Source organism: Lissotriton vulgaris, chromosome 1_1, assembly GCF_964263255.1.
Source record: "Lissotriton vulgaris chromosome 1_1, aLisVul1.2, whole genome shotgun sequence".
In the NCBI taxonomy this organism is placed as follows: Eukaryota; Metazoa; Chordata; class Amphibia; order Caudata; family Salamandridae; genus Lissotriton; species Lissotriton vulgaris.
Genome location: NC_141685.1, coordinates 1,418,905,286 through 1,418,921,712, shown reverse-complemented (window position 1 = coordinate 1,418,921,712; position 16,427 = coordinate 1,418,905,286). Strand labels below are relative to the sequence as shown.

The window sequence follows — 16,427 nt, the reverse complement described above, 5'->3', positions numbered from 1 at the left end:
GGTGGGGCCTATATGGAACCTTGTTAAATGTGATTTGTTACCAATTTTATTGTTATTTAACTACTGATGCACTACGGAATTATACACTAAAAAGAGAATAACATTTTTTATTTTTCTATATGTGGTCTGATTAATCTTGTCCGACCGGGTTTTGTGGTGAGCTCAATGTTGCAAATTTAAAACCTTTGGACTCCTTGTGAGCCGCTAATATGTATCACTGAGGGCAGATCATTTCTAGTTTGGTTGCTCTTTTCTTCCCCTGCTGTCTGCCCTGCATCTTGTTCCAGGGGGCCTCGTTTTTCATTGGTCACTGTACCCCTACAGTATCTTAACCAATTCCTAGACATTGTAAGTGCAGTAATGCCATTAAGAGTATATGGTGCTGGTGTTGCAGCCACTCACCTGAATGGGCAGGACGTCTGCCGGGGCAATGACTAACCCCTGTACCCTCTAGAATACCTCTCAACACTACTGATAGTAACAGCAGTCTCAGCAAGGATTCTACAGGGGAAGGGGAATGGGACGAGAAAGAAAAGAAACACAACACAGCTGCGTCTGCCACCTGGTCCAGACAGGTTTCTGATTATTCGGACAGAAGGGCAACTCAGAGATCCGTAATAACCTTGAATTAAATATACAATAGGTGTCACAATGTCTTGCCCCATATTTATTATCAATGTGTTGTTCAATATTTGCATCAATAAAAAATGATGGTCAACAGAAAAAAAAGCACATGTTTAAATGAAGATCCACTCAACACTAAATGGAGGAATATTATATTCAAGGCATATGAGCTGCAGATTACACACTGTGCATAGATCGCCACCTGGTTTTGGGCTCGGATGTTTGCAGTTGTTTTTGCCCTGAAAAGTCTTTGGAAGTCACGAGATAGGTGACTCCTCCTTTTGATTACACTGTGCATGGGCATCGGCTCCATCCTTAGATTGTTTTTTCCGCCATCGGGCTCGGATGTGTTTCGTGCGCTCCGGGTTGGAACCGATTCTTCTTTGGTGGGCAATCCTCACCATTTTCAACGGTATTGTTTCAAACTCGTTTTCAATCAACTCTACTCTTCAACTTCGAAGTCTTCGATTCCGGTCGTCGACGAAGGCCTTCGGGCCTACCTAGACCTCGTCTGCCAGCTCATGGAAAGGACGCCATTTAAGAAATGTCCTCAATGGTGGGTCGACGTTTCCCTACACCGATCTCCATGAGGTGGCAACCTTTGACCTTGTGCTCCGCTGAGAGGCAGGGACTGATCCGCTTGTGCCTCCTTCCGCTCCAAGAAGACGATTCAAGACCGACGAACTCGAAGAACAATGGCTCGCTCATCAGCTTCCTTCCCAGACGACATCTTCCAAGAGGGCGTCGACGTGCCGGAACAGGAGCAAGAACATGGCGTCGACAGCAACCTTGAGGCCGACGACTCAGATGCCGAGGACATCACTCCGGCACAGCGGGTCGTGAGTACCCACGTCAACTCCGACCCTTTCTCCACACCCTCCAAAAAGGCTTCGGTAACACCCTCGCCTTCGGGCCCGGGTGCACACAGAGAGACTGCTTCTCTTGCCCCGCCTTCAAGCTCGGCAAAAAAGCCTAATAAGCCTTTAGATGGCTCGGGCTCAAGTCAGTCTGCCTCCGGTGCCGTCGCACACCTAGCGGCACCGAAAAAGAGGCCATCTTCTTCCTCCACCCCAGCTGCTTCCACATCTAAGCTAAGCACTTAGCGCCGAAGACTGGTACCGGCTCCTCAGTACCGAAACCACACTCTGAGCCGAGCAAAAAATTGCCACCGAAAGTACCCGTCTCCCATGCCTCTGAGCCAAAAAAAACCTTGGAACTGAAAAAAACACACGTTCCACTGGCCAAAGATTCTGCAAAAGAACATGTTTAAAAGCCAAAAGATGCTACCGGTTCGGTGCAGAAAAAGCCTACGGAACCAAAGCCTTCGGCACCGATGGATCTAACTCCCACAGAGGAGCCATTTTATCCAGATCCTACCAAAAGACCCCAAAAAGATCCCAAAACGGGCTGATTAACTCTTAGTTCTAAAAAACTACCATTAGACACTTCTGCACCGGCTCCTCATCCTAAGAAAAAGGACATTGCAGCCTCTCCTCTAAGGATACCTTCTCCTCCTCCTCCTCTTTCCCCTACTCCTCCACCACCTCCTCCCCTACCACATCACTCCCCTTCACCAATTTCTACTCCATTAGAAGAGGATGATAATGGGATGATACCTCTGATGACACAGAGGGTGGTGCAGATAATGAGCCACTAGATAATCCTAGTCCTCCTGGCTCACCTGACCCCTGGGATGAATATAGAACCCCAGACGTCCCTAACATCCCACAAGATGACATACACCCCTCCAGGCCTTCTCCACCAGAGGACACTATGGGATTTAACCAACTTGTCCCTAGGGCTGCCCAATACCATGGTGTTGACCTACATACTGACCCAGTAGAGGAAGGTTTCCTTATGGATACCTTTGACACCTCACAAAGATCCACCTCAATTTTACCCATGCTTAAAGAGGCCATTAAGCATGCACCAGAGGTCTTCAAAGATCCAGTTACGGCTCGAATCATCAACCCCCGAATTGAGAAGAAGTATAAGGTTGCCCCCTCAGATCCAGCCTACATTAAAGGGCCTGCACCACTAGACTCCCTTGTAGTCTCCAACGCAAGCAAAAGAGCCAATTCACAGACATCAGGCGAGGCTCCCTCACCAGATAAAGAGTCTAAGCTCCTTAACGCCTCAGGCAAAGGAACAGCGTCGCAGGCAGCAAACATATGGCGTATTGCCAATACTCAGGCTCTACTAGCAAGATACGACAGGGCACATTATGATGAGTTAGAATCCATAATGCAGCACCTTCCAGATAAATACAAAAATAATGCCAATGAGCTTATACAAGAGGGTAAAACCATCACCAATACCTCTATTCGTTGTGCCCTGGATGCAGCAGATACTGCTTCAAAGGCGATTAATACCAGTGTCCTTTTGTGCAGGCATGCCTGGCTACGCATTTCAGGTTTCAAACCTGAAGTAGAAAGTGCCATCCTCAATCAACCCTTTGATGAGTGACACCTATTTGGGCCTAATGTGGACGCATCCCTTGAGAAAATGAAAAAGGATACGGACACAGCTAAATCTATGGAAGCTTGCAGTCGCAAGCTCCCCGACGCTCCTTTTGTCGCTCATCCTACAGAAGCACCACCAGAGGCTACTCCTTAGATAGTCACTCTATTTCTTACAAAGCCCCTACCCAATCCACCTACAGTAGGGGCTACCAAAGAGGGGGTTAAAGGGGTAACAACAACAAATGTAGAGGCAAAACTAACAACTCCCGCTCTGCCTCCACCCCTGCCCAATGACTTCCCTCCACTTCCCCCACCACATTCCACTCCAGTTGGGGGAAGACTACAACAATTCATGCCTGCCTGGACAAACATCACATCAGACAGGTGGGTGCGACAAAGAATTCAATCAGGTTACTGTCTCGAACTAACATCTACCCCCCAAACATACCACCCAAACAGCGCCCAATGTCACAAGAACATCTGCTTCTGCTAAGGCAAGAGGTAATATCTCTCCTGCAAAAGAGTGCAATAGAATTAGTTCCACCACATCAACAAAACAATGGAGTTTACTCCCTGTACTTTCTTATCCCAAAAAAGGACGGCTCTCTAAGGCCTATTCTAGACCTCAGACCACAAAACCTGTACATACAATCAGACCTCTTCCATATGGTCACACTCCGGCAGGTCCTTCCTCTTCTTTTACAAAACGACTTCCTTGCCACTAAAGATCTCAATGACCCCTATTTCCACATTCCCATTCACACAGCTCACAGAAAGTATCTCAGATTTGTACTGGACGGTCAGCACTATCAATTCAAGGTACTCGCATTCGGAGTCACAACAGCACCAAGAGTGTTTACCAAGTGCCTAGCAGTATTGGCAGTACACTTAAGAAGACAGCACATTCACGTCTTCCCATATCTCGACGACTGGCTCATAAAAGCTAGCACACACAGTCAGTGTGTACAACACACTCAAACCACCATCCAATTACTCCATGACTTGGGGGTCACAGTAAACCACACCAAGTCTCATCTGCAACCATCACACGTACATCAATATCTCGGTGCCACAATAAACTCCTCAAGAACGCTAGCTCATCCCTCTCCTGCCAGGATAACAAATATGGAAGCTCTTCTAAGAAAATTCCAAACGCAACATTCTCTTACAGCTCGAGTGTTCATTCAACTCATAGGGATGTTGGCCTCTTGCATATTCATACTGCCTCATGCAAGACTACAAATGCGTCCTCTTCAAGAGTGCTTAGCACAACAATGAATCCAGGCTCAAGGTAGTGTTGGTAGACAGTCGGACTCACCGCTTTTTGCAATGGTGGAACACCAAAAACCTTTCAAAGGGCTGACTGTTTCTAGAGCCAGTTCATCAAAAAGTCATGACAGCGGACGCATCGCTCTCCGGCTGGGAAGCTCACCTACTGCAGCACACCATGCAGGTCAGGTGGACGCCGCAACAAAAGTTACTCCACATCAACCATCTGGAGTTACTAGGCATATGTCTAGCCCTAAAAGCATTCCAAAAGCAAATATTTGACAATGCTGTCTTAGTCCGCACAGACAACATGACAGCTATGTACTACATAAACAAACAAGGGGGGACACACTCTCTCCAACTCTGTTAGCGCAGCAGATATGGAGATGGGCTATACCTCTAAACATCTTCCTCTTAGCCCAGCATGTTGCAGGGGTACAAAACACCATAGCAGATCTGTTAAGCCATCAAACACAACAGATCAACGAGTGGGAACTTTATCCACAAGTTCTTCAATCGTTCTTTCATATGTGGGGACAACCTTAGATAGACCATCCACGAAAATGCCAAATGCCCAAGCTTCGCCGCCAGATATCCACACCCGCTGTCCAAGGGCAATGCGATATGGATGAACTGGTCAGGCAAATTTGCGTACGCTTTTCAACCTCTCACACTGCTTCCACTACTGGTACGCAAACTACAGCAACATTCCCTGACTCTCATTCTAGTTGCTCCAACTTGGGCCAGACAACCGTGGTACACCACACTGCTGCAACTTTCTGTGGTACCGCACCAAAAGCTATACCGGTCTCCACGCTTCCTAACCCAGAACCATGGAGAGATCAGACACACAGACCCAGCTCAGATCAACCTAGCGATCTGGCTCCTGAATTCCTAGAGTTCAGTTACCCTAATCTTCCCCCAGACTGTATGAATGCTATTAAAGAAGCTAGACGTCCCACCACTAGGGCATGTTTTGCAGCCAAGTGGCAACGTTTTGTAATTTACTGTCATAAAAACTACATCAATCCTTTAGATGTGTCTATTCAACACATCATAGGATACTTACTACACCTCCAAAGATGTAACTTAGCATACACATCTATTATACTGCATCTTGCCGCCATTGCAGCATACCTACAAAATAGACAACATCTATCACTTTTTAGAGTCCCTGCCATAACGGCTTTTATGGAAGGCCTCAAAAGAAAAATTCCCCCCAGAACACCACCTACACCTGTGTGAAATTTAAACATTGTTCTCACACGGTTAATGGGACCTCCCGTTGAACCTTTACATAAATGTGAACTGCAATTCTTAACTTGGAAAGTCGCTTTCCTAGTTGCTATTACTTCTCTCAGAAGAGTTAGTGAGCTACAAGCATTCACCATTCAAGAACCTTTTCTGCAAATGCACCATAATGAGGATGCTCTCTGAACTAATCATAAATTCCTTCCAAAAGTAATTTCACCCTTCCATCTCAATCAATCTATAGAGCTGCCCGTATTCTTCTTGCAGCCACAAACAGGCGCGGAAAGAGCTCTTCATTCCTTAGATGTCAAAAGAGCATTGCTTTACTACATTGAAAGAACACAACCTTTTCGTAAAACTAAACAACTTTTTGTGTCTTTGTCACCACCGCACAAAGGGAACCCCCATATCAAAATCTGGGATAGCTAGGTGGATTGTCAAATGCATACAGATTTGCTACAATAAAGCTAAACGTACGTTATCTGTCCCTCCTAAAGCCCATTCTACAAGAAAGATAGGGGCTTCAATGGCATTTTTAGGGAACATTCCCTTAGATGACTTCTGCAAAGCAGCTACATGGTCAACACCGCACACATTCTCAAAACATTATTGTGTAGATGTGCAAACTAAACAACAAGCTACTATGGGCAAGGCTGTACTCAAAACACTGTTTCAAACTACTGCAACAGATAAGGGTGGTCGCCGCTAACAGTGGGTACTGCTATACAATCTATGCACAGTGTGTAATCTGCAGCTCATATGCCTCATATGCCTCAAATGGAAAATGCTACTTACCAGTATGCATCTGTTCTTGGCATGTAGAGCTGCAGAGTTACACACACCCACCCGCCTCCCCGGCTACCGTTATCTGTTCCAGTATTATCTTATTTAGATACAGCTTACACAAGCATCATTCCGGTTTCTAACAAAACTCCATCATTTCCCTGCCGGCGAAAAACAATCTAAGGAGGGAGCCGATGTCCATGCACAGTGTAATCCAATTTTTTTCACCACTAGAAATGTCGTTCTCGTTCTGCTTTGTTGTAAAACTCTTCTTTTTCCTTTCACGGCTATTATCTTTCTTTTCTCTGCAACTCTTTTAAGAAAGTGTTTAGTGCTCTTACCAGAACAAAGTTTATCCTTATTCACATTTTCATCTTTGTGTAACCTTGTCTTTTTACTTCTCTTTAAGTAGATCTGTTTTTTTTTTGTTGTCTTTTCTTTTCGTGTTTTCTTGCCATCTTGAATTTGTGATTCCAACAAAATAATTTTTTGAAAAACAAAGAACAGTTTCAATGGTTTGTTACATGGATTAACAATTTCAAATTAATTGCATATGAATACTGATAGTAACTAGTAAGCAATTCATTACAATTACATTGCTATTCTCTTCATTACACAAAAAAAGTGTAGAAACAAGCAAGAGAACTGCAGAAAGTGGAAAAATTGTACTGAAAGAGAAAGAAAGGGATAGAAAGAAAAAAAGTTTAGAAACACCTAAAAGAAATACACAAACAACAACACAGCTACTAAAAAAGTGAGAAATCCAGAAAGAGGCAACAGAGCTGCCCAAGGAGACAATATCGGTGAACAAAGAAACAACAGAAGTGCACAAACATGCAAGAGAATGCACAAAGATGCAAGAGTGTTGCAGAAACATGCAAGACAACTCCAAAACAAGCAACACAGGTACAGAAATATGCAAGAGGGGTGCAAATAGAAGCAACACAGGTTCAGAAACAGGCTAACAAAGAGGCTCAAAGACGCAACAAACCTAGTCAAACAGAGAAATGGGGTGCAGAGACATACGACATGGGTGCAAAAAGAGGCAGGATGACAGCTTAAAGAACCAACAGAGGTGCAGATAGAGACAAGACAAGTGCAGAAAAAGCAATAGAAGTGGTTAAAGTGGCAAGACCAGTACATAAAGAATCAAGAGATCTACAGAAAGAAAAGTGAGGTGCAGAAAGACGGAACAGAAGTAGAGAAACTTGAAAGAGAGGTGTAGAAAGAGATAAAAGAGCTGCAAAGATTGGAATGAGGCCTGCAAAAAGAAATAAAAAAGTGCAGAAGGGAAGTACAAAAACAAGCAGCAGAGCTCCAGAAACACACAAGAAGGATGTAGAGAGAAACAAGACAAGTGCAAAAACAAGGCTCTCTCATGCAGAAACAGTCCAGACAAGTGCACAAACATGCAAGAAAACTCCAGAAATTCAAAACCGCAATCTTTGCAATGTTACTATTGTAAGTCTCACCATACTCCTCAAAGCATGTATGCATGTGTCTCTGCCTTTTGCTAGTGCCATCATACATCTATTTGTATGTATTTTGTATGTATGATGCCACTACCAAAAGGCACAGACATATGCATGCATGTCCAGGAATATGGAGAGACTTACGACAGTGATATGTGAAGGGTTGATGCTTTATTTTTGGCTAGGCAAAACACTCTGAGTAGTCGCTGAATAGTGAAGCTACATGTGAAAACTGAGGTTTTAAATATCCTGCCAGAGGGTTCACTAATAAGGCTAGTTTGTACGAGTCTGTGGATAGGTACACTTGAGATACGCAGTATAGATTTTGGTGTGTTCTTGAAATGGATAGTGCAGTCTCTAGTTGAAAAGAGTGCATGGTCTTGCGACTGAGTTTTATCTCCACTTGTACATTTATTTTCACACATGTTCTCCATCTAAAGTTGGTACATCTATAAAACACTTGTATGCTTGTATTTGTATCCTTCTTTCATGTAGGATGTCACTAACAATTCAACAAAGTAGACGAATCACTAATCCCTCTGCCAGCAGGTGTTAAACCTCTCTTTTGTCTAGCACCTTTACTATTCAGCAACTACGAAGAGTGTTGGGCCTAGCCAAATATGAAACATGAACCCTTTGCATGTCACAGTTTTAAGTGTCATCATATTCCGGAAAAATGCATACATGTGTCTGTGCTTTTTCGAAGTGACATACATAAAAGAAGTATACAAATCCATGTATACCTGTGTTTTATAGGTCTACGATCTTCACATGCATAAAATGTATGAAAATACATGGCTAGTGCATCAGTAAATTAATGAGTGCAATAATAATGTCTGGCTGCTTAGAACACTGCATGGGCAGTGCCTGAGTGAATGCATTAATCCAACTCTAGTGCCTGCGTCATTGGATGAGTGCATGGGTAGTGCTTCACAGAATAGATCAGTGCATGGGTAGTGCCTGAGAGAATGTATGAGTGCAAGAGTGGTGCCTAATTCATTGCACGATTGTGTAGGTAATGTCTTATTAATTCAATGTGTGCATAGGTAGTGCATCCTTGATTGGATGAGTAGTGCCTGCGGGATTCGATGAGTGTATGGGTGCTGCCTCAATGGAACGATCCATGCAAGGGTAAAGGCTGCGTCATTGGATGAGTGCATAGGTACTGCCTTAGTGAATAAAAGAGTGCATGAGTAGTACCTGAATGAATGATTGAGTGCAAGAGTAGTGGCCAGGTGACTGCATCACTGTATAGGTAATACCTCATTAATTTGATGTCTGTATAGATAGTACCTCTCTGATTGCATAACTGCATGGGTACTTCATGAGTGACTGGATGACTGCATATGTACTGCCTGAGTGAATGGCTGAGTGTAAGAGTAGAACCTGACTGATTGTATGAGTCCATACCTAGTGCCTATTTTTTGTAGCATAAGTGCAGGGGTAATGCCTATGTTATTGTATGAATGCATAAGTTGTGCCTGAGTGCAACAGTATCATCTGAATGCTTAGATCAGAGCATGAATAGTGCCTCACTAAAATCATGAGTGTAACAGTAATGGCTGGGTCATTGGATGAGTGCCACAGTGCTGCCTGAGGGAATAGATAACTGCATAGGTAGTGCCTGAGTGAACAGTTAAGTGCAAAACTAGTGCCTTACTTATTGCATGAGTACATGCATAGTGCCTCCGTGATTGCATCAGTGCAAAGGTAGTGTATGAGTGCATAGGAAATACCTGAGTGAAAGTATGAGTGCATAGGAAATACCTGAGTGAAAGTATGAGTGCAAGGCTAATGTTTTCGTCAATGGATGAGTACATCAGTAGTGCTTCAGAAAATGGATGAGTGTATGGGTAGTACCTGAGGGAATGGTTTAGTGCACCTGTAATGCATGCATCATTCAATGTCTGCTTCAGTATTGCTTAACAGAATAGATGAGTGCATATGTAGTGGCTTACTGAATGGGTGAATGCAAGACTACTGCCTCAGTCAATGCATGTTTGCGTAGGTAATATCTGATTGATTGGATGTATCAGTAGAATCTCTTTCATTGCAATAGTGCATTGGTACTGCCTTGGTGATTGGAAGACTCATACAAAGTAGCCTAATCACTAATCCCTCTAACAGCATGTCTTAAACCTCAGGTTCTTTGGTAGCTTCACTTTTCACTGGCCACTCAGACTGTTTGGCCTCGACAAATATAAAGCATCAACCCTTCACAAATCAGTTTTAAGTCTCACCATATTACTGAAACCATGCATGCATGTGTCTCTGCCTTTTGCTAGTACCATCATACATAAAAGAAACATACAAATAGATGTATACCGGTGTTTTATAGGTATCAGATCTTCCGATACAGAACATGTGTAAAAATACATGTAGAATTATAGACATACCTCAGCAAAGTCGGATTGCTGAGACGGACACAAGGGAAATGTACAATGTGCAAGTATGCAAGTTGCAACTGCGTGCTGCTTTTTTGTGCAGCATGGAAGTGGATTGGGACTTTATCTGTGCTGTTCAGATGCCGCCAGCAGCCGTGTGAGGATCTAACTGGTATTTTTCGACGCAGATAATCCTCTGTTACTTTTCTTTTTGCAAACGTGGGGGGAGAAGTGGGGGTCAAGGTCCGTTTCCTTCCCAGTCTCTCGATCTGCCGGCCCTGTAATGTACGCAGATTTAGCACGGGCAGGAAGCCTGACAATTACCTTCACTTATATTCAGGTGTGGTTCACCAGTGTGAACAAATCTGTGCACAAAGTGTGCAGGCAACATTTGAATTTCTTTTTTATCTCCCTGAAGTTAATAAAATATGGCTCTTGTAAGGCCCCCCCCAGTATTTACTGTCAAGGCACAATCTACAAACGTGGGCCATTTTTTTTTACGTTGGCAGGGCCGATTTTGGATCCCAATTCAACCCTGTACCTCAGTCACAAGACCATGCCCTCCTTTCAACATGAGAGACTGCACTCCTCATTTCACGAACACACCTAAATATATACGGCGTACTTCAACTACACCTTCCCAGAGACTCATACCAAGTACAATAATCACTAATCCCTTTCCCAGCATATCTCTTAACTCACTTTTCTCTTGCAACTTGACTATTCAGCAACTACTCAGAGTCTTTGTACATTTCACTAGGTACAGGGCTTGGCTTCATTGGCAACACCAGTTTTTCAATAAGTGTCCGTGTCACGTTAGAGACAACGAGACAAAATTGATTATGGCTTCTTGACACACTTGATTTTGTTCAAGTTTTGCCCTCACAATGAAATATGCATACGTGTTCTTTATCTTTCTAGCATAAACCAATGCACAAGTGATACCATTTATTACCCCTTTACTTGTTTTGTTGTAACTCAGTGTGGGCAGGACTTTCAACCTTTTTGTCTTTTGCGTACCTATTAGGATTCCGGTTCTTTGGCTGTGGGTGGCACTAGTGCCTATCTAATAGACTAAAAAAGCTATGGGTTTTCCATGTTCTTCTAACTGAAGAATAACTGGCATTACTAGATACACATAGACTGTCTCTACAACCTCAGCAGTCTGGTATCTGTGTGTAGCAGTGTTGCTCAGTAATAGCTGGCAGTCTTGTAGTTCACTATTCGATACAGACTGAAAGATGGTTTTGCTGAAATAAGGTTTTTGCACAAATATATATTTTTGGGAACTATGTCTTATTACTTGTATTTTGCATATAATTTGATTATCTACTGCAAACTTTTTCCCAATGAAAATGCCAAGTTAGAATGAACATTGGTATTTTACCTATTTGCTTACATTATGATTTTTACCAACAACTTTTTTCAGTATTTTGTATGTATGGTTGCCTTTTGAAAATGGGCATAATCACAATTTCATATTACAAGCCTCCAGAATTGTTGAATTGTTTTATATATCCGACATATGCTTTACCCATTCAATTTGCTGACTTAGGTACCACAAGCCTGCTCTGAATGTATTTGTACACTAGCATAATATGGTGACTAAGTTATTAGTTTTAATTAATACTATTACATAAAATTATATTTTTTAGATGATGATATAAAACAGCTGATAGACTCCCGAGACTCAGCTGATAATGAATGTTGTCTCCTAACACTGAAAGTAATTAAGAACCAATGTTTATTGGAAGGTATCCATACTTTAACACTTGAAGCACTTAATAAGGTATGTAGAAAGCTACTTTCATACGTTTTTCTTGACAGTATTATTACAGTATTATTGTGTGTGCAGTTTTCTCCTGAATAATTGAAGAACACAGTACACCTCTGCTTCCATGTGTATCAGTAAAATATATCTCCTTAGTTCCTGTTTTGTGAAATTTTGCCAATTTTTTTACGGCAGTATATCAGAGGGCTAGTATTTTTCCATTCTCTAAACCAGAATGACATGCACGTACTAATCAGGACGATAGCGGTTCTTGTGCTGCAAAGTCATGCAGGTGCAGATTGCTGCCCTATAGGAAATTGAGTGTTTTCCAGGTGGGCTGGGGTAGCGTTAATTAAAAAAAAGGTTCCAGTGCCACATGCCAGTTATATGCCCATTCCCTTAACATCCTTCAATGCACAATTCTAATATTCCCCAGACCAATGCATGGAGCAAGTCGGGACAACTGTTTTTCACGTGCCACTGTGCACGTTGCTGTACACTGTAAATGACATTCCCCAAGAAGTACCACAAAGCATTCACTGCTCTCCTATACGTGAATGGGCAGTGCATTGGTGTGGTGATGTGCTTCATGCTTTTTGGATCTGTCATTGCTGTACTCGGTGCTGTACACTAAAAACACCCTCGGGCATTCCTTTTGTAGTTTGTATTGTTTGTAGTGTACAGCACTGAGCGCATACAATGACCATGATGAAAAAGGTTGGACAATAAATGATATAACCTTGGAAAAGGAAAAATAATTGAATACAAGATCATTTGTTTAATTTATTTTTATTTTACGCGAGCAGTTGCAATTATTGCAGAAAGGCTATTTTACAATTGCCTCCTAACTTTGTTTTTGCATAACCCATAAAGAGGAGATACTGTACCAGCCAGTACAAGGACATGGGCTTTTTTGCTGGGCTCTAAGTCTTCATGTCACTCTGACAGTAAACGTTTGACTAATCGAGGCTACGCACCTCACCTTCTACTGGGAATTAAGTAGTGCTCATGCCACCGGCAGTCTAGTAATCAGGGCCTGCCCTAAATTGGATTGACAGGCAGAGCTCCTGGGCAGAAAGAAAAGTTGGTGTTTGTTGTGGGTGTCGTTGCGGTGTGACAGCAGGAGGTGTGAGGAAGGTGGGAAGACAGCAGGGTGTTGATGGGGTGCTAACATTAAACTGAGGTACATTAAGGGCTGATTACAAAGTCTTAAAGGGGACCCGATTGAGACCAAGTGGCATGGATGAGCTGCTGTTTGTGTAACATTGTCAGGCAGCTCCCTGCTCGGCCCCTCGGAATATTGATGGCCCAGGCCTGGGTTTAGCTCGCCCATGCCCAAGGCCTGCCTTGCTAGTAATACGAGCCATAGTGAAAATATATATTAATGTGATTAAATTGCATCCCTCAAAAATTAAATGGCTAAGTTCATAAGTAAGTAGCACAAAAAAAATCGTGCTGCATGGTTTTTAGTCAGTCTGAATTAACAGATGGTTATGGCCACATGTACATGTTGTATTTAAGAAAGTATACGTTTGTATAAATTCAAACTATAAGGAGACAGGTTTTACCTGTAAAATTTTGTGACTTAGTAACTACACATTAAATGCCAACCTTAAGAGAACAGTACAAATTTCTCTTGCCACTATGTGAACTGACTCTTTCCTGATGCTGGTGACCTGTATAAAACTATTACTTAATAGATGTATTGTCCTCAAGAGAGGGCACTACAACGTTAGTATTACACAGGAGCAAGGTTGAGTGGGCTGTTGTCTTCACATTAGATTCCCTGACCCTCATGTGGATCAAAGCCCTGTGGAAGTTCTATCTTTGAATCCCAAGACTACATAGAGTAGTGTTCATAAAGCCCAAATCAATTAATTGCTGCTTGTGAGCATTGTGAAAGACATAGTAATCAGGCTTGAGTCCTTAATGTCAGTTCTACAGATGTTGCTGTGTGGTGGTTTGTCCAAAATACTTTGCACGAACTTGTCCTATTTAACCCTACTCTATAAGGACATTACGGCGTCTGTGTGTGTGGCGGGTTCTCTCTCGTCGGTCTTTCCCATTGGTCAAGGCACCAGGCAAGGGTGCCCATTATCTCCATATTTGTGCGCCCTGGCAATGGAGCCACTGGCTGCATGAGTGGGCATCGATGTGCAAGTGGCCAGTCTCGAATGAGCTGATGGACTGTCGGATCGCATAGCCCTATATGCCGACAACGTGTTGTTTTTTCTCACTAATCTGGACAGGACCGGCCCGCGGCTGCTGCGCATCATGCAGGTGTTCGGAGAGACCTCTGGCCTTTATATGAACGAGCGTCCACCCTTTGTGTCTTTGGGCAGCGGGGGTGATCCTTGTACCTCGGCTGGTGCTGGTGGTACACGCAAGGATGAAACATCTTGGTGTGTTCCTCTCTGACTCGCGGCTGACTGCCTGGGATGGAAAACTACTGCCGGTGTGGAATAGGGTGCACGAGGATATTAAAATCTAGTCCCACATGCCCTTATCCATATATGGTCGCTCGGCCATCTTCAAAATGGTCTCTTTTCCTCGTCTGTTATATCAGCTACAAATCATCCCTATCCTACATCTTCTGGGTGGTTCGGCCAGGTCAATACAGCCTTGGGCCAGTTTTTTTGGGGTGGTGGGATGGCTAGGGTGGCTCTCCGTACCCGTTTTCAGTCCACATATTGTGGGGGGCTTGCGACATCTGACATTCTCTTGTACTATATGGCTTCAGACTTACTGGTCCATAATGAATGGTGGTATGGGGATAGGTTCGATCCGGCGTATGCTGTAGAACGACAATTGATGGGTGATCACTCGCTGCACACGCTCCAAAATTTTGCGTCCTTGCGGCGTTCTTTGCCGGTTGCCACACAGCTTGTTTTTCAGATCTGGAGGCAGGCTTTGAGGAGCATGGGTTGGTGGAACCTTTTGACTCGGGAGACTGCTGTGGCAAAATGGACGCCTGCCACAGTTGGTGGCCTTGCCTGGAATCCGTGATTGGGACGCGATTGGGATCTCCACCTTGGGAGATGTTACGCGGGGCCTGTTTTGAAGTTGTTCCAGGACTTGCAGAAAGACTTTCAAATGCAGTATACCCAATTTTTTTAATATTTGCAATTTCGTCATGCTCTTTCCCCTAGCTTGGCGGGTTTGGAGGAGCTGGCCAACTTCGGCCTGCTGGAGGCAAACATTTTCATGAGTGATTTGCAGGACCATAAGATATCTAAAATTTACCAATCCCTGTTCACGCATAGCTTCCTATCCCTGCAGCATCTCCGTGAGGCATGGGAGAGCAATGAGGGCTCACTCGAAGAGGAGGACTGGACAGAGGCCCTCGCTGTATATACCAAAAAACCTCTAACCTGACCTTTCAAATTTATCGAATAGGTATAACTCAATATCTGTTTTTCAAAGATACTACACACATATCAAATTTTCAACAAACAATTGGTTTTCCTTTGAATTCTATTTTATTCGTCACATTGATTTATTCATATTTCATTTTTCTTAAGTTCCAAAACATTTTTGTTGTTGTATTTTTAGGCTTTTATTGTTAAAGGTAAAATAACAATGATTTACAATTCATTATTTCAACAATGAAGGAAAACTTTCATACAAAAGATCATGTACCCCCAGAAGACAATTATAAAAAACTAAACAATATCAGCATTATCCACTCATTCAAAACTGTCTCACCATTCATTCTTCTCATACATACACACTCTCATACTGTGCAAAAATACTAACAACAAACATCAAACAACTGAGATACAAGGACCCTATATGACAATATGCATTATTTTCACATGGCATCAGTCCCACATGTTATTTTGTTGTTAATCCTTATTTTGGTGGTCCTCGTTGGTGGAGTTCTCAGATGTTTGTAGAAGGCCTACATACTTTTCAGTGAACGCTAGATTTTACCACCTTCATCAGGGCCGACAAATACATACAAATTTTCAGATAAAACTGGAGGTTCTTCACATATTCGGTCTGTCATATAGCTTTCTTTGAGTTCTGTAATCAATGATGACCCATCTTGGACCTAAGCGGCAAAGCTAATTGAAAAGTAGTATGTAACCTCTCTGGGGATTTTTGGTCTTTTGCGTTTCTTGATCTTCTTTAGGGGCAATTTAGTAATCCTAGAAACAAGTCAAAAACTCTGACTACTTTATGCTTTAAAATTGTATGTCTGATGTGAGATTTTAATTCCTGTCTGTCATCAAAATGCGTTGTCCCAAGTAGATGCATGCTTCCTCTTAGTTTTTGTAGGTCGCCTCCAAACCATGGGGTTCCGGGTCATCCTCATGGGGCAGCCATTGCTATGAGCCTTCGGCTTATCCAGTTTAAATACCTCCATAGGGTATATTTCACTAGAGTCAGGCCGTACAGGGCGGGTTTG

The 16,427-nt window shown here is 43.0% G+C and overlaps 1 protein-coding gene across 1 annotated transcript in view; it reads left to right on the top strand.

The window, feature by feature from the left end:
• LRRK2 (leucine rich repeat kinase 2) overlaps nucleotides 1-16,427 on the top strand; it is a 2,096,839-nt gene that overhangs the window by 495,406 nt on the left and 1,585,006 nt on the right. The window contains exon 14 of the mRNA XM_086967213.1: nucleotides 11,901-12,034. Within this exon, the coding sequence (XP_086823339.1) occupies nucleotides 11,901-12,034 (134 nt within the window). The remainder of the gene's footprint in view (nucleotides 1-11,900; nucleotides 12,035-16,427) is intronic.